Source organism: Mesoplodon densirostris, chromosome 18, assembly GCF_025265405.1.
Source record: "Mesoplodon densirostris isolate mMesDen1 chromosome 18, mMesDen1 primary haplotype, whole genome shotgun sequence".
NCBI classification, from domain to species: Eukaryota; Metazoa; Chordata; class Mammalia; order Artiodactyla; family Ziphiidae; genus Mesoplodon; species Mesoplodon densirostris.
This window is the reverse complement of record NC_082678.1, coordinates 3,971,337-3,991,056: the sequence shown is the minus strand read 5'-3', so window position 1 is coordinate 3,991,056 and position 19,720 is coordinate 3,971,337. Positions and strand designations below refer to the sequence as shown.

The window sequence follows — 19,720 nt, the reverse complement described above, 5'->3', positions numbered from 1 at the left end:
AGTAGTTTTTTGATTGAAAAACTTTATTTTAAAAGGTCCACTTTGAAAAGTGTTTATCAGAATATTCTTGTTGATCAAAAGCATGTAGATAATCTTTATTCAACAGAAAATACTTCCTAAACTGTTCTAACTACTGCCTGCAAGCGGGGGAAGTCATGATACTAATTTGGGTGACAGGAAGAGATTTCACTTAGGTAGAGAGATTCCATGCAGTGAGATTCAGACTAACGGTAGTTTCTTGTGTTCTATGTATTATGTAGCTCACTAGCTGTAAAGTAACCTGATAAATGACAAACTATCCTTGATTAGGTTGAAATGTTTTTAAGGGTCATTTTCTTCATTGCCTGAAATTTTAAGTTGAAATTTGACAGAAATGAAGGCAAAGAAACAACAGAATAACTGTGAAGTATATTAAAACTTCCAACTGTCCTATTGAAGTTCTTGTTTATTATAATGTTTGCAGTGCATGATCTCTGTCCTCTCGTCTTGACCTTTCCCTTACTCTGAATAAGTACTGTCTATAGCAGCCAACTGGGTTAGAGCTTCGGGAGCCCAGCGTCTAATCAGTGCACTAGAAGTGCCTCTGCAAAGAAGGAACTGGAGATTCTGGCGCCACAGCCAGATTTCCTGATGGCATTTTAGGCTGCCAAAGAGCAGAGCCCAATTTGGATATTAGTTGAGTCCACATGTCACAAAAATAAGCAAGAAAGGAAAACATTTAGCAACTCTTAGATATTTGAAAGAGTTTCTAAAGAAAGTCAGCCCTTGAAAGTAAATCCTTTCCTTTTTGCTTTGGATGTTTAAAATTTTGCTTAGGGGTAAAAAAAAATTTTTGAAATACAATTTTATGCGGAAGTAAGTATACTAGTACCTGTATTCAATATGTCAGAAACATTCTTTTCTCCTAATGCAGCAAGTTTGTTGCTGCCAAACAATTTTTTTGCTCAGTGTTGAGCAGACTTTATTTTTTATGATTTTATTTTTAAACTTCCAGTAATAAATTTTAGTAGGGGAAATGTGTGCATTCTCATTTTGCTTTTAAACAACTTTTTACTGGATTGGAGCAATTTCTAGTTATTAGATGTCACTTGTTTCATTAACCAAAATTCAAAGGCTTAGAGATAGTTGGAAAATTACTAGGTTTGTACCAGCTTATCCCAGTGGAGGCTTTTAGTTAAATAAGTGCACAAAGCATGTAGACAGATAGCCATTTATCAGTTGATATTGAAAATATTTGATCTTTTCAGAATTTTTAAATGCCCTTTTGTTTTTCACCGTTGCATTAGTCCTTTGTCCTGAATTCATATAGTATTGCTTTCTTTTCATAAGAGATTTAATCAACTTTAATGAAAATTAGATTGAAATCTCTTTCTAAAAAGTTGATTTCTTTTTCAAAAAGTTGATTTTGTCTGTGACCCATTATATTCTTTGTCCACTCCACTGTTAATTCTTACTAACAGATGAGAATTTTATATTTCATAAATGTTTAAACACCAATTCATTACTGAACTACTTACTGCCATGACATTTGTTAATTTCACATAATTCTTATATAAGCAGTACTGCTTTTCTGTTTATCTAGAAAGTTTAACTTTTCAATCAACAGTGATTTTTCCCTGTCATTATGGAAATAGTTTCCAGTTTTCCTTGTTTGGTCCTGATAAGCTTTCTGTTTTTTTTAAGAGAACTGTTTATTAAACTAAATTTTATATGACAATGTAGGCTCTTGCCTGTATTTCTGCGCTCTTTTTCCCTTTTCCATACTTAGGGTGTTTTTCATCCTCCTCCTTCCTCCTTTTCTACCTTCAGTACCAGAAAGTTACTTACAGTGGTGATAATGCTAGTGTCACCAGGTTGGCCTTTCTTGGCATTTCTTTTGTTCAGGGATGTGAGTTATTTACTAAGTGTTTTGAGATGAACTTCAGTTCATTAAGAGCTTTAGAATATAGTGGAAGGGACATAGGAGTTTTTTAAATTAGTGGAGTGACAAGCATCTTGTTTTCTTTATATATTTCCATCTTTTGTCTTTAGGAATGGTGGACTCATCTTTGGTTAAATGAAGGCTTCGCATCATGGATTGAATATCTGTGTGTAGACCACTGCTTCCCAGAGTATGATATCTGGACTCAGTTTGTTTCTGCTGATTACACACGTGCCCAGGAGCTTGATGCCTTAGATAACAGCCATCCTATTGAAGTGAGACATAATTTTCAGTCATTGGCCTTTGCTCTCATTTTCAGTAAAATATATAATTTGTTTATAGAGATACTTAGGACTCTGAAAAGAAAATTGCATGGGTGATGTCATGTACTTTTGTAGTTTATATTTCCATTCTTGAAATTCTAGCACTACTAAGGTCTAATTATGTTTCTTCTTAAACATCTGTGATCTTTGTAGAAGCAAGTGCTCAGTACCCGTAAGCATTCACTAACTAAATAGATGTTTATTGAATAGTGTGGGGGAACCATAGCTGCTGGGTAGTATGATTCTGTTGTTTCAGAGAAAATTCTGAACATGCTCTTTATTGTTGTCACTGTCTGTTTTTATATAAATATTTTAATTCTTTTGACTTAGCCTGTCCTTACTTCAGCTAGTTTATCTGTATAAATTTTGCCTCTACAGAGCTAGACTTAGAGTCTACTTTGACATATTTCACCAGGGTCCTGTGTAACTGTGAGCCATGACAATTAGTGCAAGAAGTCAAATGTTTTTCATCTCTCCCTTCCTTACCCTCACTTCCCTACCCTCAAAGAGAGCAGTAGTGACTTGCCTCCCAGCAAAGCAGTGCCAAGGTTGGAACCCAGGTCCTAAGAGATGATGGGGATTGTGTTATATATTCTATTTTATTAGTATTAGTTATTAAACCCTTTTAAACAATTATACATTATGAGTCACCTAAAGGGAAAAAGTATCTTATGATTTAGAAGGGTTTTCCTAGAAAGCTTTTTATGTAATTCAGTATTACAGGCTGTCTGCTTCCTGTCATAACCTTGAATCACACTGTCTGCTAGGTCAGTGTGGGCCATCCTTCTGAAGTTGATGAGATATTTGACGCTATATCATATAGCAAAGGTGCATCTGTCATCCGAATGCTACATGACTACATTGGGGATAAGGTAAAAAAGCAATTTAAAAAATCTTCCGTTCTTTTATGGTGAAACCATAGAGTTTTGCATGAAAAAAAAAGTTTGATTTTATTTAGGCTAAGTTCCTAAGTAATTTTTCTAGAATTTATAAGGATAGTACTCTGGCTTGTCTTTATTTCTTTTTATGCTGACTATTTTGGTCTCTCAGATGAATGATGTTGCAAATATGTTTTGGGGGTTGGTGGAAGTCTGGTATAAAACTTAAAAGCAAAAGTAGAAGGCAAAGAGTAAGCATTTTTAAACAGAAGGTAGTAGACATTAGAGGGATACATGTGTTTTAGTAAATCTAACAGTCAAGTAATTTGAGTAAATTAGTTTTTGAGTACTATACACTCAAAATATACTATAATTCTGAGTTCTGACTCTCCTGGATGTTAAAAATTGTGTTTTCTCAGGACTTTAAGAAAGGAATGAACATGTATTTAACCAAGTTTCAACAAAAGAATGCTGCCACAGGTAATCTTTAATAGCTTGATATAGAAATGGAGAGAAAGTGTTGGCATACTATCCAGAGTGTGACATTTTATTTTTTCTAAATACTTAATTTTCCATGTGCTGGATAGGAAATAGAGTCGACTTATTTGAAGATGTGTTCTATCATGGATCAACGGCATGAATCAGGACCTATTATCCTTTTGGTCATCCTCCAGTAGTCTGCTTTCCACAGCTCAATGTTTTGCCACTTTAAAGAGTCTGAAAGGTTCTGTTTACTTTACCAGAGCTTGTTTTTTTTGATGATTTGTGGGTTTTGTTGCCCTTCGTTGACCATTGGCCATTAAAATAGCTGCAAATTAACCATTTGTAGGAGTGAACTTGTGGAACTACAGATTTTCAATGAAGTAAATTCTTAAGATTTTATGATGGTCTATTAGATATTAGAGTCAAAAGGAAGAATAAAGGTGTAATAGTTGATTGAATATGAAGCTGAGTTCCTTAGTGAACAAAAATAGTTTAAAACACAAGATTTGTGTCATGTCATTAGTCTAGGTCTGGGGTGGGGCCCGAGAGTCTGCATTTCTAACAGACTCCAGGTGAGGCCAGGGCTACTAGTTCATGGGCCGTGCTTTAGCTTACCAAAGTGTAACTGGTACAGGGTGTACCATGTAACTGTTTTTGGTTCGTTTTTGTTACTTATGAAAGGCAATTGGCAGTTCAGATACATTCCCGTTAATCATCCATGGTTTTTATCCTCTTGTAGGAGTTGTAGTGCTCTCTGTCTACTGTCTCCGCCCCGCCCTTAATTTATGCCTTCTTGATCTCTCCCCTGGAATGCACTACTAATTTACTATTTGCCTTGTCCCACTCTCTTCAGTTTCATCTCTCACTCTGAGGCTAGCTAGGGTTATCTTTCTAAAGTGAATATCTACGTACATCACCCTACTGATTAAAAACACTTGAGATGCCACATTCCTTTCACGATAAAGTCTATACTTCTTTGTAAGCCATACAGTCTTGAACAGTTCTTCCTTCCCACTTTTTCAGCCTCATGGCCTGTTACTCCCACACATGCACCTCTGTCTTCAGCTTATTGAACATATTGCCGTTACTGACATTTTCTGTCATTTCTTATACTTTCCTCTTTTTTTTTTTTGGCCGTGCTGCACAGCTTATGGGATCTTAGTTCCCTGACCAGGGATCGAACCCGAGCCCATGGCAGTGAAAGCTCAGAAGCCTAACCACTGGACCGCCAGCGAATTCCTTTTTATTTTCCTCTTTGTACCTTTATTTTGTCTACCTGGAATGCCCTTTTTCCCCCTGTCTAATGAACAACTCCTCTTCAAGGTGCAGACCAAAAGTTTACCTCTTGTGAAGCCTTTATTCTTTGGATTTTTCTTTCTCTGTTCTTGCCCCTTTTACAGCATGTACCACATTGTATTGTTGTTTTGCTTATTCTACCACCAGAGTTGTCTGATCATATGGGTCAAAAACAGCATCAGCATTGCGTATTTTTTAACTTCTGTTAATTGAATGGGTATAATAGTTTTAAGTTTGTGAATGTTTAGTAGTGACCTTGAATATGTTTCCATTTGTTTGTTTCTGTTTCTTCTTGTTTGAACTCACCTGTTTGTCTTTTGTTTATAACTTGTAATTTTTTAATAAATTGGAACAATTAAGAACATCTTAGACTATAAGACCATAGAGTTCACTTAATGGGAAGGCAAGGAGAATGTTAATTTGGCCCACTGTTCCTGAACCTGAAAGAACCACAAAATTGGTCAGTGTTGCAGTGTCAAGAGTTACATAAGATTTCTGGTTTGTTTAGGAAAATAAAAATGGAAACATTTTAGATTTTCATTGTTTGTATTTATCTTCTAGAGGATCTCTGGGAAAGTTTAGAAAATGCCAGTGGTAAACCTATAGCCGCTGTGATGAATACCTGGACCAAACAAATGGGATTCCCTCTCATTTACGTGGAAGCAGAGCAGGTAAACTTATAAAAAGTCCTTCAGTTTTTCTCATATTGTATTAAATGAAATTCAGTCAGTGTTATCAAATTTGCTTTTCTGACCTTTAAGTATTCTAGGTAAGATTTAAGCCAGCCCTTATACTTTTTGCGGTACGCGGGCCTCTCACTGCTGTGGCCTCTCCCGTTGCGGAGCACAGTCTCTGGACACGCAGGCTCAGCAGCCATGGCTCACGGGCCTAGCCGGTCCGCGGCATGCAGGATCCTCCCGGACCGGGGCACGAACCCGTGTCCCCTGCATCGGCAGGCGGACTCTCAACCACTGCGCCACCAGGGAAGCCCTAAAATTAGTTTTTAATGTTGGATGGCATTGTGATTTTGATTAGAATTGCATTCATATTAGTTGAACTGTTATCTGAATTCAGACAGGTGTAGTTCAAAATGAATTGTCCTCCAACAGTACTGAGAATTACACATCAACCTATAATGCATACCAGAAAGTTTGTCTTAACTTAGTTTAATTGTATGAAACTATGAAATCATTCTCTTAAATTTCTTTGCCATGGTTTTATAAGCTGCATAGGGAATTAATTCCATTCTTTTTTAGGGAGGAGGATTCATAGCTCTGTTTTAGGTATGTGTTTGTCCTTGTGGTTCTGCATTGTCCATGAAGCTAATATTTTACAAAGGCTCAATGTGGCAATCTTAAATAAAGTATACACATTGGAGAACCTCTCAGTTAGATTGGCTGCAAGCATTTGAAAAGGCAATTTAGGGAACACAATTAATCATATTTGGTGAGAAAGGATATCTAAAACTTTAGTGAGCTATCATTGTGGCCATTCTGTTTCTTTCTAGTTTATCAGAAGTGAGGACACTAATACCCCACTTCCTCCCAACGTTATTGAGACTCAGCGAACTTTTCCATCAAGCTACTTTCAAGATCTTACTTTTTCTGCATTTTTTTTGTCTCCAAGCACAGCCAAACTAATCCTCCATTTTACATTATAATAAAAAGCCTGTCTATGACTCAGTTCTTTTACAAATAGGAGAACTCTGCAACATTGTATCTTGATTATGATCTGTATCTCACTTTATATTCCCTAAATTTAAATATTTTTGCTTTATTTCTGAATCAATTTAAAAGTCACCTAATAACTTTTTCAAGGAAATCTATGTGATACATAATTAATCAGTGATGTAGTATCAATATTTAAGTTCATTAGTAGTTTCTTTATGGCATCAAAGTGGCCATTGCTTCCTCACTCAAATTTTTTAGTTTTTCATTTCTGTCTCTTGCAGTCAGTTTATCCCTTTATAAAGGTCACTGACCCAATTTAGTGTTTGATTTAAGTGATCTTAAAATTGTTGTATCTTGCGTTATTTAAAATGTCTAGGGCATAGTAACAAATGATAACTAAAACAAAAGATTGCATATTGTTGAAGTATTTTTTTAAAAATATGTACTTGCCTTTGTTGCTTCTGGCTTTTTAGTTTTTTGCAGTACCTCCCCCCGACTTTTTTTTGTGTTTCATTGCAAAGCTCATCCTTCGAAACAAGGTGTGTACTGCTTTCATGTTTGTCAGTTGTTCTAAAAATGACTTTGGATTCTGAATTCAGAATTTGAATTCTGAATATTGAGTCCACATGCTAATTTAATGTTGCCACTTTTTGGAAGTAGAAAAGGCTGAAGACATAACCTTCCTCCATAAAGGTTAACTATGTATCCTTTTTGAAAACTTTAACACTTTGAAGTTCTTACCTGGATATCTCTTCTCATGAGCAATATTTCATAGCACCTGGCCTTTAATTTTTAGAGTATTGTTATTTTGAGGCCTTAATAAGAAATAGTGACTTTTCTACCATTCTGTAGTATCATGCTCTTTATCACCATTGCATTTTGTATATTCAGGAGCCATTTGGCTATATGGTTTCACCTCTACTTTGTCGCAGAGATGTTGTCCCCTCCAAAAAAAAAAAAGTGTTGATGCTACTACAGCCTTTGTTTTGTTTTGTTTCTTTAGATAGAAGATGACAGACTACTGAGGTTGTCCCAAAGGAAGTTCTGTGCCAGTGGACCATATGTTGGTAAGCAAATGGCTATGAGTGGGAGCTGATCAGTGAGTTTGGATACCATACCATAGTGTTCCAACTAATAAGAAATAATTATCCATTTAAAATATTTTTAATAGAATTAAACAGAAACAAGGTAATGGTAATAGAATAAAAACGAAATCTAGGAAATCAAAACAGGAGATTCATGGGGTATTTGTAGTATTGTCATATTCGTAGATTTTTGAAAGTCCATGTCTCTGTGTGTTATTGGGGGCTGTAATGAATGAAGAAGTATAGGAACACTCAAGAAGTGATGTCTCTAACCTTAATCCCTAAAAGAAGACTTGGTATGCATTTGTGTACTAAGTCTTATGCACTTGTGTACTAAGTACATTTGGTATACTTATGTACCAAGTGTATACATTGTGGCTAATTTTTTTTTTTTTTAATTCTTGGGCGTAGTAAGTAACTAAGCAAATAAATAAAGCCCAATGATTATTTAGATTTATTATGTACCAGTCATTGTGCTAAGCACTATAACTGACCCTTATTTTATACTCTCAGCAACCCTATTAGGTAGGTCATATTATTTCTGTTTACAAATAGGGAAGCTGAGGCATAGCTAAGTAAGTTAAATTGTGCAAGATAACCTATATAATAAGTCAAAGAGTAGGAATTCAAACAAAATAGTTGGATTATATAAGTTTATAATCCTTAAGTTTAAGTTTATTATACCCTTAACTATCACTCAACTCTGCTTTTTCAAATATTTCTACATGACATTAGACTTTTGTTTGTTTGTTTAATTATTTTCGGCTGTGTTGGGTCTTCGTTGCTGCACATGGGCTTTCTCTAGTTGTGGCGAGCGGGGGCTGCTCTTCGTTGCAGTGCATGGACTTCTCACTGCAGTGGCTTCTCTTGTTGCAGAGCACAGGCTCTAGGTGCGTGGTCTTCAGTAGATGTGGCACTTGGGCTCAGTAGTTGTGGCTTGCGGGCTGTAGAGTGCAGGCTCAGTGGTTGTGGTGCACGGGCTTAGTTGCTCCACGGCGTGTGGGATCTTCCTGAACCAGGGCTCGAACCAGTGTCCCCTGCACTGTCAGGTGGATTCTTAACCACTGCACCACCAGGGAAGCCCAACAATAGACTCTTTTACCCAGGGAATTAAAGATGAATTGAAAAATCAAGAAGTAAACTGTTTTTCTGCACCTTTCTCACTTCCTTTAAAATAGTCGTTCCCAACAGGGGGAAGGGTATATCAGAATCACCAATGCCTTTTCATGTTCCACCCACCAAATGATGATGCATTCTACTAGGTTTAAGAGGTACAGCCTTCAACCCTTAGTCTTCCTTAGCATTGAGAGTTACTCTTAATAAATATGTCTGACAAGTGAGGTGACATGTTTATTATCTAAATAAATAGTGTCACAGTTGCTGTTTTCTGCACATATCTGCAATCTGCATTGTAGGACTGACAGGTTTTGCAGGTCTTTCCTATACTCTGTGACCACTATAGGCATTATTAAAACCTGAATTATCCCAGTGTCAGGAGGGAATTTTCATTTGTGGTTTAGCCTGATAGCATAAAGCTATATAATTTATTAAGATAGTTGCATTAATGTAGTGGGCAATGACTCTCTTTTGTTTGGCATCTTAATGCAAAATCTATTTTGCTGTATAATACCTAAGAGAGTGTATGTATTTGCTTTACAAAAGCTTTGGCTTTTAGATGTGACTCCTCAGTGTTCGAATCCAGCAGCTCCCAAGGTGTATCCTGTCTGTCGCAGAAATAGAATCAGTTCTTCAGTTTCTCAGCAGTGTACATACCTGTTAAGAATTGCACCTTAGAATTTGTTTTTAAGTGCTATGTGAGAGCTTTAACCCACTCGAAATGTCTTTTATTAGTAAAATCATGAGCTTTAACCCACTCGAAATGTCTTTTATTAGTAACATCATTATCTCTTTTGCTCTGAAAAGGGAAAACAACAATTAAATGAAAATTGTTGTATTTGTGATTCTACAAGTAAACACAGTGCTCTCTTTTTTATAGGCTATTTTGATTTCATTAGTAAACTCTTCCTTATTATTATTCAGGTTACCTGGAAGAGTTCATGTACCATTAAAAATGAGCTACTGGCTTAACAGTTGGGTTCAAACCCATGCATGGGACACCAGTCCTCTCTCTCTACCTTACCTTCTGTTTCTCCCAGTGAGAAATTATTTTTCAAGTTTCCTCTTTGTTCTTCTCTTGCTTAAGGAGAAGACTGTCCCCAGTGGATGGTTCCTATCACAATCTCTACTAGTGAAGATTCCAGCCATGCCAAAATGAAGATTCTCATGGACAAGCCAGAGATGAATGTAGTTTTAAAAGATGTCAAACCAGACCAATGGGTGAAGGTGAGTCCAGAAATGACATGGCCATTTTTATCTTACCTAAATTGATTTATTTCTTTCATTTCCTTTATGCATTTTATGGCTGGCTCTAAATTCTACTGCTTCATTTTGGACTAGGACTTGAAAAGAAAAAAACTTTTCTGAACTTTCTTGTGTGAAATTTAGGGCCAACTTTCAAATAGTATCGTCTAGATATTTGCCTTTATGTCAGGTAAGGGAGTGGTCAATAAGCAGTTACAAAGGGATAGGACTAAACAGGAAAAAACTAGTAGTCTATGTATAAAGTCACATTAACCAAAACATTTGTAGTCTTGCAACTTCAAACTGCCCTGTCATTGTAATGACACGTTAACTTCAATGATGTGTTGTCATTGTGCATGTACAACTATAATCAAGTGAGATCAGACATATAATAATCAGTGTGCCACTGAAATGTGAAATTCCTTTTAGCTGGTGTTTTAAAGCCATTTCACAACAATAAGAGTCAGTAAATATTATTTTTCATTATTCTGTACTCTACCTTTCATAATGAGAATATCTATTACAAACTTTTCTCCCAATTATAGGTTCCTAATAGGAATTATACATTGTCTCAGGCTTTTGTGCTTGCAGAACTATTTCTCCCTCTGTTTTAATTTTTTAAATATATTTTTATAATATACCCAGTGGAATACTATATTACCATTTGAAATTACAATCTGGAACATATGTAGCAATACGAAATTTTTCTTATAAGAAAAAACACTATGATTGTAATTAGGTAAATAAAGGCGTTACTCCTATAGTAAAAGATAAAGGGAATCAATAAAATAATTACTGTATTAGAAATGTGAAGTGACTTAAATATATATAAATAGTAAAATATTTATATCCTTTAAAAAATTAATTTATTTTACTTTTGGCTGTGTTGGGTCTTCGTTGCTGTGCGTGGGCTTTCTTTAGTTGCGGCGAGTGAGGGCTACTCTTCGTTGCACTGTGTGGGCTTCTCATTGCGGTGGCTTCCTTTGTTGTGGAGCAGGGGCTCTAGGCGCACGGGCTTTAGTAGTTGTGTCACGCGGGCTCAGTAGCTGTGGCTCACAGGCTCTAGAGCGCAGGCTCAGTAGTTGTGGCGCACAGGCTTAGTTGCTCTGTGGCATGTGGGATCTTCCCGGACCAGGGCTCGAACCCGTGTCCCCTGCATTGGCAGGCGGATTCTTAACCACTGCGCCACCAGGGAAGCCCAGAATATTTATATCTTTTTTTTTTTTTTTTGCGGTACACGGGCCTCTCACTGCTGTGGCCTCTCCCGCTGCGGAGCACAGGCTCCGGACGCGCAGGCTTAGCAGCCATGGCTCACGGGCCCAGATGTTCCACGGCACGTGGGATCCTGCCGGACCGGGGCACAAACCCATGTCCCCTGCATCGGGAGGCAGACTCCCAACCACTGCGCCACCAGGGAAGCCCCTTTTTTTTTTTTATATATATATATATTTATATCTTATACTGTCATTTTATCATTAAAATATTTTGCATATAAATATTATCAAAATATTTTTGACTGTTGGTCAATAGCCTATAGAAAATAATGATAGTCAATGATCACCTCACTCCAAAAATCATATGAAATTTCCTTTTAACTCCATGTAATTCTTTAAAATCTAGGACCTAACAGTTGTTATTCTGTTGATGCTCTGGTCTCATTAGATCAGTATTTGTAAAGGTTTAGTCTTCCTCAGAGATCTTATTGTCCAAGTATTTTTCTTTTGTAGTAAATGTTTTCTGTAACATTTACTGAAAACCATTCACTGAAATTAGCAATAGAAACTTAGCCGCATTATATCCTCCTTTTCAGCCATGTTCTTTTCACTGTAGCTCACTTTGCCTCCCACTATGCCAAGTTTCTGTTTTCTTTTGCCTCTGTATTCATCTTTGACAACTGATTACTGTCTTTATATGTTGTTTCATTTTAAACTTGTCTGTTAGCATAAATGATCTTTGTTGTTTTTTCATCCAGATATACTAAAACTAGAACTTCTTTCATACCTACAAAACATTGATTTAAAAAATCAATGCAGCTCTTTAATAATACCTGTTGGATGTCTTTTCAGTTAAACCTGGGAACAGTTGGGTTTTATCGGACCCAGTACAGCTCAGCCATGCTGGAAAGTTTATTACCAGGCATTCGTGACCTTTCTCTGCCCCCTGTGGATCGACTTGGATTACAGAATGACCTCTTCTCCTTGGTGAGCGTCCGGTAGTATGATGGAGTTTGTTAATGAGAGGAGTTCGGTGTTCCTGGAGTGGCCGACGAAAACAGAACTAGAAGAATACAGTTCTTCCTGAAGGTTGAATGCCTTTAGGACCAAAGCAAATGACTAATTATTAACTAACATGACAAGAGTGAACCTATATAATTTACCAGAAACAAATCTCATTTTATTACTCCTAAGCCAGCGTTTTGCAACTATACTTAAACTATCCTTTGTAAGGCAAAAATTCTTTTCAATAGACATAGATATGAACCTTGAAGAAATTTCTCACTTGTGTGGTTTTTAAAAATAATTCAGTGATGTATATGTTTCTAAAATAGTGGTTGTACTTTGCAGGGAAAGTCTAGTAGAATTTTTTAACATTCCGTTACTATTCAAATTATAATAGCCCATTAGCTTTAGAATTATATTTATATTTAGCTTTGTTCCAGAAAAAATTTCAAGGAGCAATTAGTAGTATTATCTTTATGACCCCAAAACATAGGGTAGATAATTTCTATATGTCTCTGTGATAAAATTGTCAGATTCCTCCTAGTGTTCCTTTAATTGGACTTGAAATTTTCATTCCCCTCTGCAGTAACTGGTTTTGGATTCCTCCTTTGTATAAACACAGATTAGCATTGATGCACAAAACCTCACATCTGCTGATTTCATTGCTGAGAGAGACCTGTCCCAGGAGAGTGGTGTGTTTGTGCAGTTGGCTGCTGTAACAGAAGTTCTTTTTCCTAACTCTGTTAGTCAGTTCTGAAAGGACTGAATTTGTAGTGCCTTCCAGTTTGCCTTCCTTTAGAAATGAGTAAAGGACAGGCTGACGTTGACATAGTTTGCAGGTCTAGTTTTGAAAGCGCCTCTGTCAAAAACCAAAGCCCCAACTGTTTTTGCAACTTTTCTGAAAGTATGAAAATTTTCAAAATAAAAAACAATGCCAAGACCCCAGAAACTGAATAGAAATAGGAAGTTAACTGTTTTCTTTCTTTTTCTAAATTGGTGGAATTTTAGCAATTTTTTAAAGTGGCTCTTCTAGAAATAGCAAAAAAGTAAGGAATGGTGTCATAATACAGTTTTTATTTTATAAAATTCTGTAGTGGTCTGAGGTTATATAGTCTAGTCTCTTCCTTAAGGGATGACTAACTAGCAGAAGATAATGCCAAAAATACATGCTTGTGTTTTTTGTTTTGCTTTTGTTTGAAGACTAGATTAATTTATGTTTTTTCCTATCCCAGGCTCGAGCTGGAATCATTAGCACTGTAGAGGTTCTAAAAGTCATGGAGGCTTTTGTGAATGAGCCCAATTATACTGTATGGAGCGACCTGAGCTGTAACCTGGGGATTCTCTCAACTCTCTTGTCCCACACAGACTTCTATGAGGAAATCCAGGAGTTTGTGAAAGATGTCTTTTCACCTATAGGGGAGAGACTGGGCTGGGACCCCAAGCCTGGAGAAGGTAATGGATGTACTGAATGGGGAAAGAATTGATTAGAAATTGGTCCTTTTTTTACTCAGCTGTGGTTAACAGTAACAATAGCATCATCTTTGTGTCTGCTGGATGTTACTGTGTATTCAGCTAACTAGAAAGTAAGACTTAGGACTTGAAGCCTCCCGGTGAAGTTATGTGGGTAACCAACATAAAAACAGTGGTGGCTATATGTATTCGTTGCTAAATATGATATATACACAGAGCAAATGGTGGAAATAAAAGTCTTTTACAAAGTTCCAAAGGCCCATTTTTAGTAAAGAAAAGCTAAAGGGAATTTTGGATTATTTTATTTATTATTACCATAAATACCAGGCACCTTATGTACAACTTGAAAAGGTGTTGAGAGACACAGGGGGCCAGTTTTCTGAATTAAAGGAGTTATTTGCTTTCTACATGTATTCTCTCCTCTTTATTTCTGTAATCCTGTATTTACTCTTTTGCTGTCATTTAAATGTTGGGAATAGTGATTACAGGGCTTTAAATATAATTATTTTCTACCATATGCTAATAACTGAAGGTGGTATTTCCTCCTGCCCTTCTTATTCTGGGAGTTTTTTACAGTAAGAACAATAGTAACAATTATCTAGAGCTCTATGTCTTTCTTTTATTCATTCAACAAATATTTATGTACCCAGTAAATGCCAGGTACCATACTAGGAGCTGGTGGTATAACAGTGAACAAAAAATCGCCCTGTGTGGCTTAACATTCTAGTGGAAGACACAGCAAACGGTTCAATAGATAATATTTTAGGTGGCAGCAAGTATCGTGAAGAAAAATAAAGTTAGGTAAGGTAGATCAGGAGTAAAAGGAGTAGTAAGCCACTATTTTATGGAGAGTAGACAGGAAAATGCAGTAAAACTAGTGAGATGATATTTGAGCATAAGCAGAGACCTGTAGGAGAGAACTGTGAGGATATCTAGTGGGAAAATGGTCCAAACAGGAAACAGCAAGTACAAAAGACCTGAGGCAGAGGCATGCTTAGATGTTCAAGGAATAGCAAGGCGGCTGGTAAAGTCAGGACAGAGTAACTGAGGGAGAGAGGAGGATGGAAGCATATCAGCTCCTATAGAACCCGTGGGACTTGCACGTTTAGTGGTGTGAGAAACTCATTTGAGAGTTTAAAGCAGAGGAACATGACTTATTTACTCGGCTGTGTGAAGAACAGACTGTAGCAGGGGAGGCAAAAGAGGAAGCAGGGGGACAAGTTAGAAAGCTATTTCAGTAATCCAGTTAGGTGTTGGTTGCAGGTAGCACTTGTAGGTAGTAAATTCTGGGTATGTTTTGAAGGTAGAACTGAAAATACTTGGTGGTGGCCTGTGTGGTGGAGAGAAAGAGGGGAGTCATCAAACTTTGGCCTGAAGAACTGAAAGAGTGAAGTTACCACATACAGGGACGGGGAAGACTGCTGTAGAAGCAGATTTGGGTACAAAAGGGAATCAGCAGTTTGGCTTTGGACATCTTAAATTTGAGGTCCTTTTAGACATCCAAGTGGGGAGTCCCATGCCTAGAGGTCCAGGCTGAATAGATACATTTAATGCATAGATGGTATTTACAGCCATAAGATTGGATGAGGGCACGGCCAGTCCAAGATTTAGAGATTGGGTAGAAGAGGAGGAATCAGCAAGGGAGATTGACTGGACAATAAGGTAGGAGAGACAAGAGGGAGAGGAGTGTCCCAGAAGCCTTAAAGAAGCAGTAGAGAGGGAGAAGTGATCATCTGTGACAAATGCTGCTCTAAGTCAGGCAGAATGATGAAGAACTGCTGATTGAATTGGCTAAGTGCTGTGGCGTGGTGATGAACAACACCAGAATGGGAAGAGAGGAAAAGGAGACAGCCCTTTTAGACAACTTTTTAAAGGAGTTTTGGTAAAAAGAGGATCAGATAAAAGGGGATAGTCTGGAGAGAGATGTGAGGTCAAGGGGGCTTTTTTTTTTTTTTTTAAGTGGGAGACTTTATAATATGTTTTTGTGCTGATGAAAATGATGCAGTAATAGAAAAATTCATGATGTGAAAGAGACGTAATTGCTGGAGTGATGGCTGAATAATCGAGAGGAGTCAGGATCCACTGCACAAGTGGAACAGTTGGCTTTAGGTAGGAATACAGCAGATCCATAAGAACAAGACAGGAAGTATATGGACACAGATGCAGGTAAATTGGTGGATGTTGCACTTTTCTTTCATGATGATAATATGTGAAACTTTGGGGGCTAAAAAACACCTTTTTGAAATAGGGAGAATGTCATTAGTTTCCCAGCTTTACAGATGGAAGAATCAAACATAGCAAAATAATAAAAATATTGCCTGTATCAACACAGCAAATCAGCACCAGAATTATAAATTGGTTCTTATAAGAACCTTCACTAGCGTCGTATTATCTATTGATTTCTTATGGTTTTCTTAAACTTATTTTTTATGGAGTTACTATTTAAATATGGCAAAATGTGCATGTTCAATTCAGTGACTTGACAAATGCATACAACATTTCCATTACCACAGGAGGTTGCCCTCAGGCCACTTCCCAGTCCCTGCCACTCTACCCACCCCACCAACCCTCACATCCCCTGCAGGCAAGCACTATTCTGACTTCTTTCACCCTAGTTTAATATGGTCTCTTCTAGAACTTTATATAAATGGAATCATATTATATAGTCTATTCTTTTATCTGGCTTGTCTCACTCAGTATAATGTTCTAGAGATACATCCTTTTTATCGCTGAGTGCTATTTCAATGTATGAATATACCACAATTTATTTGTCCATTGTGCTGTTGCAGTCCGTCAGCTTGTATGCTAGGTTAACAATTTTTTTTTGAGGTATAATCAATATACCACAAAATGCACTCTTTGAAATATACAATTCAGTCTTTTTTCACACCGTTGTACAACCACCAGCACTGTCTAATTCCAGAACAATTTCTTTACCCTCAAAGGAAACTCCATACCCATTGGCAGTCACTCGGTACTCCCTGGCAACCCAGTCCCAGGCAACCACTAACCTGCTGTCTCATGGATTTGTCTGTTCTGGCATTTCATATACATGGAATCATACCCTGTGTGGCCTTTTATATTTGGCTTCTTTCATTTAGTATGTTTTCAAGGTTCATCCATGTTGCAGCATGTATCAGTACTTCATTTCCTTTTATAGTCAAATAATATTCCATTGTATTATATGGATATACCACATTTTCTTTGTTCATTTATCAATTTATGTATGTTTGGATTGTTGCTACTTTTTGACTGTTATGAATATTATTATGAACATATGTATACAAGTTTTTATATAGACAAATACTTTCATTTCTCTTGGGTATATACCGAAGAGTAGAATTGCTGGGTCATACAGTAACTCTGTGTTTAACCTTTGAGGAATTGCTGGACTGTTTTTCAAAGTGGCCACACCATTTTACATTCCTACCAGCAATGTATGAGGTTTCTAATTTCTCCCCGTCCTTGTCAACACTTGTTATTGTCTCTTTTATTCTAGCCATCCTAATTGGTGTGAAGTGGTATCTCGTGGTTTTGTTTTTTTTTTGCAGTATGCGGGCCTCTCACTGTTGTGGCCTCTCCCGTTGCGGAGCACAGGCTCCGGATGCGCAGGCCCAGCGGCCATGGCTCACGGGCCCAGCCGCTCCACGGCATATGGGATCCTCCCAGACCGGGGCACGAACCCGTATCCCCTGCATCGGCAGGCAGACTCTCAACCACTGCGCCACCAGGGAGGCCCTATCTCGTGGTTTTGATTTGCATTTCCCTAATGGCCAGTGATAGCTTATTGGCCATCTGCATATCTTTGGAGTAATCTGTCAGATTTTGATTTTAAAAATCTAAGATTTCAATGTACCCAGCATACTAGTTCTATATGTGACCTTTCTCTAAATCTTGGGTCAAAATTGCATGATCTAAGTCTGTTCTTTTCACACATAATTCTTATTAGTGTAATTAACTAGATGGAGTGAACATTTAGTAAATCCAGTTGGTATTGTAACTGTAGACAGAGGCATCATATTTGCTTGTCTAGTGTGTTAAGCACTTCATTTCATTCTTATTTGATAAATTTAAATCAAGTGTTCTCTCGAGTACTAAGGTAATTGATTTTGTTTGTTCAAGACTGTAGACACGGTATAACACAATTATAAGATATCCAGGTGGCATATTTGTAAAAATATGCTTTTTAAGTAGTTTTGTATCTCTTTTTACTCCTCAATCAGGTCATCTAGATGCACTCCTGAGGGGCTTGGTTCTGGGCAAACTAGGGAAGGCAGGACATAAGGCAACGTTAGAAGAAGCCCGTCGTCGGTTTAAGGACCATGTGGAAGGGAAACAGATTCTCTCCGCTGATTTGAGGAGTCCGGTAGGTTTTCATAATAAAGTACCTTGATTTCTAGGTGACTTCATCATTCTGTGTAGTGTGGAATGTATTTAATAGTAACCAAAAATGACCTAAGTATTGACTCACAAATCATGTCTGATTCTTTTCTTTTTTTTCCCCTTTATTTATTTATTTTCTTTCTTCACTTATTTTTTTTATTTTTTGGCTGTGTTGAGTCTTAGTTGCTGCATGCAGGATCTTCACTGAGGCACACAGTCTCTTCATTGCAGCACTCAGGCTTCTCTCTAGTTGTGGCATGCGGGTTTTCTCTCTCTAGTTGTGGCATGGGGGCTCCAGGGCACGTGGGCTCTGTAGTTTGCAGCAGACTGGCTCCTTTGTTGAGGTGCGCGAGCTCAGTAGTTGTGGCACACAGGCATCTAACCTGCGTCTCCTGCATTGCAAGGCGGATTCTTTACTACTGGACCACCAGGAAAGTCCCCTGATTCTTTTATTTTTTAAAGATATTTTATTACAATTTTTTTTTTTTTTTTGGCTTTACATGGGCTTTCTCTAGCTGCGGTGAGCGGGGGTTACTCTTTGTTGTGGTGCGCGGGCATCTCATTGTGGTGGCTTCTTTTGTTGCGGAGCATGGGCTCTAGGCGCACAGGCTTAGTAGTTGTGGTGCGTGGGCTCAGTAGTTGTGGCTCGTGGGCACTAGAGCACAGGCTCAGTAGTTGTGGTGCACAGGCTTAGTTGCTCCGCGGCATGTAGGATCTTCCCAGACCAGGGATCGAACCCGTGTCCCCTCCATTGGCAGGCAGATTCTTAACCACTACGCCACCAGGGAAGTCCCTCCTGATTCTTTCAATATACACCACTTATGAGGTCTCTAGGCAGCTTCTCATTGATGTCAAGCTTCTCAGTCTGCACTAGGGCACTGAAAGGTGATTGACTATCCGTGCACATTCTCCTGAGAGACTGGTGTGTTCGGCTGTTACTTACTACCTGCCATCTACCCTTCTGGTTGTTCATGTGGGCTCTTAGATCCTTGCCACAATTTGTATTAATATGTAATATCCACACAATTTTTTTTGACTTGCTTTCTATCTTTTCTTAACGTTAGAATATTTGGAACAAGATACATTTAATCAGATGCCTTCTTTTTTGTTCCTGTATTCTCTTGTAGGTCTATCTGACTGTTTTGAAGCATGGTGATGGCACTACCTTAGACATTATGCTGAAGGTGAGTAAATTTAGAAAGGGCTCCCATTTTCTGCTTTTTAAGTTGAATTGACATAGAGAGTATGAGCTTGAGTGGTTAAAAAAAAGTCCTGGCAAAAGAAATACATTCTGATATGTATACTGTAGACATGCAAATATTAGGAAACTGTGGGAGAAATATATAATATCTGTTTATTTGTACTACCAATACAAGTGCCAAAAGTCATCTAATTTTTTCACTTTTTTTTTTTACTCACGAATTTATGCATCTTAAATCTTAATACCAAAACGTTAATTTTGATTAAAAAGTCAAGTTCTTAAAACTTTTCCCATCAATGCAAATTTACTTGGGGTTCTGCCCATTTTATACAAAAGGTTTGTTTCTGTGCTTAGAAAAGGGATAGATGATTAGGTGTCTCAAGGGTTTGGTCTATGCCAGTGCCTCTTATGAATGGACAGTAAATTAATT

At 37.6% G+C, this 19,720-nt stretch overlaps 1 protein-coding gene across 1 annotated transcript in view; it reads left to right on the top strand.

Moving 5' to 3' along the window:
* NPEPPS (aminopeptidase puromycin sensitive) overlaps positions 1–19,720 on the top strand; it is an 86,853-nt gene that overhangs the window by 59,909 nt on the left and 7,224 nt on the right. Inside the window, exons 10-19 of the mRNA XM_060080731.1 lie at positions 2,032–2,196; positions 3,012–3,116; positions 3,542–3,602; positions 5,463–5,572; positions 7,575–7,638; positions 9,860–9,999; positions 12,084–12,218; positions 13,469–13,688; positions 17,930–18,072; positions 19,217–19,273. Coding sequence (XP_059936714.1) covers positions 2,032–2,196; positions 3,012–3,116; positions 3,542–3,602; positions 5,463–5,572; positions 7,575–7,638; positions 9,860–9,999; positions 12,084–12,218; positions 13,469–13,688; positions 17,930–18,072; positions 19,217–19,273 — 1,200 coding nt within the window. The remainder of the gene's footprint in view (positions 1–2,031; positions 2,197–3,011; positions 3,117–3,541; positions 3,603–5,462; positions 5,573–7,574; positions 7,639–9,859; positions 10,000–12,083; positions 12,219–13,468; positions 13,689–17,929; positions 18,073–19,216; positions 19,274–19,720) is intronic.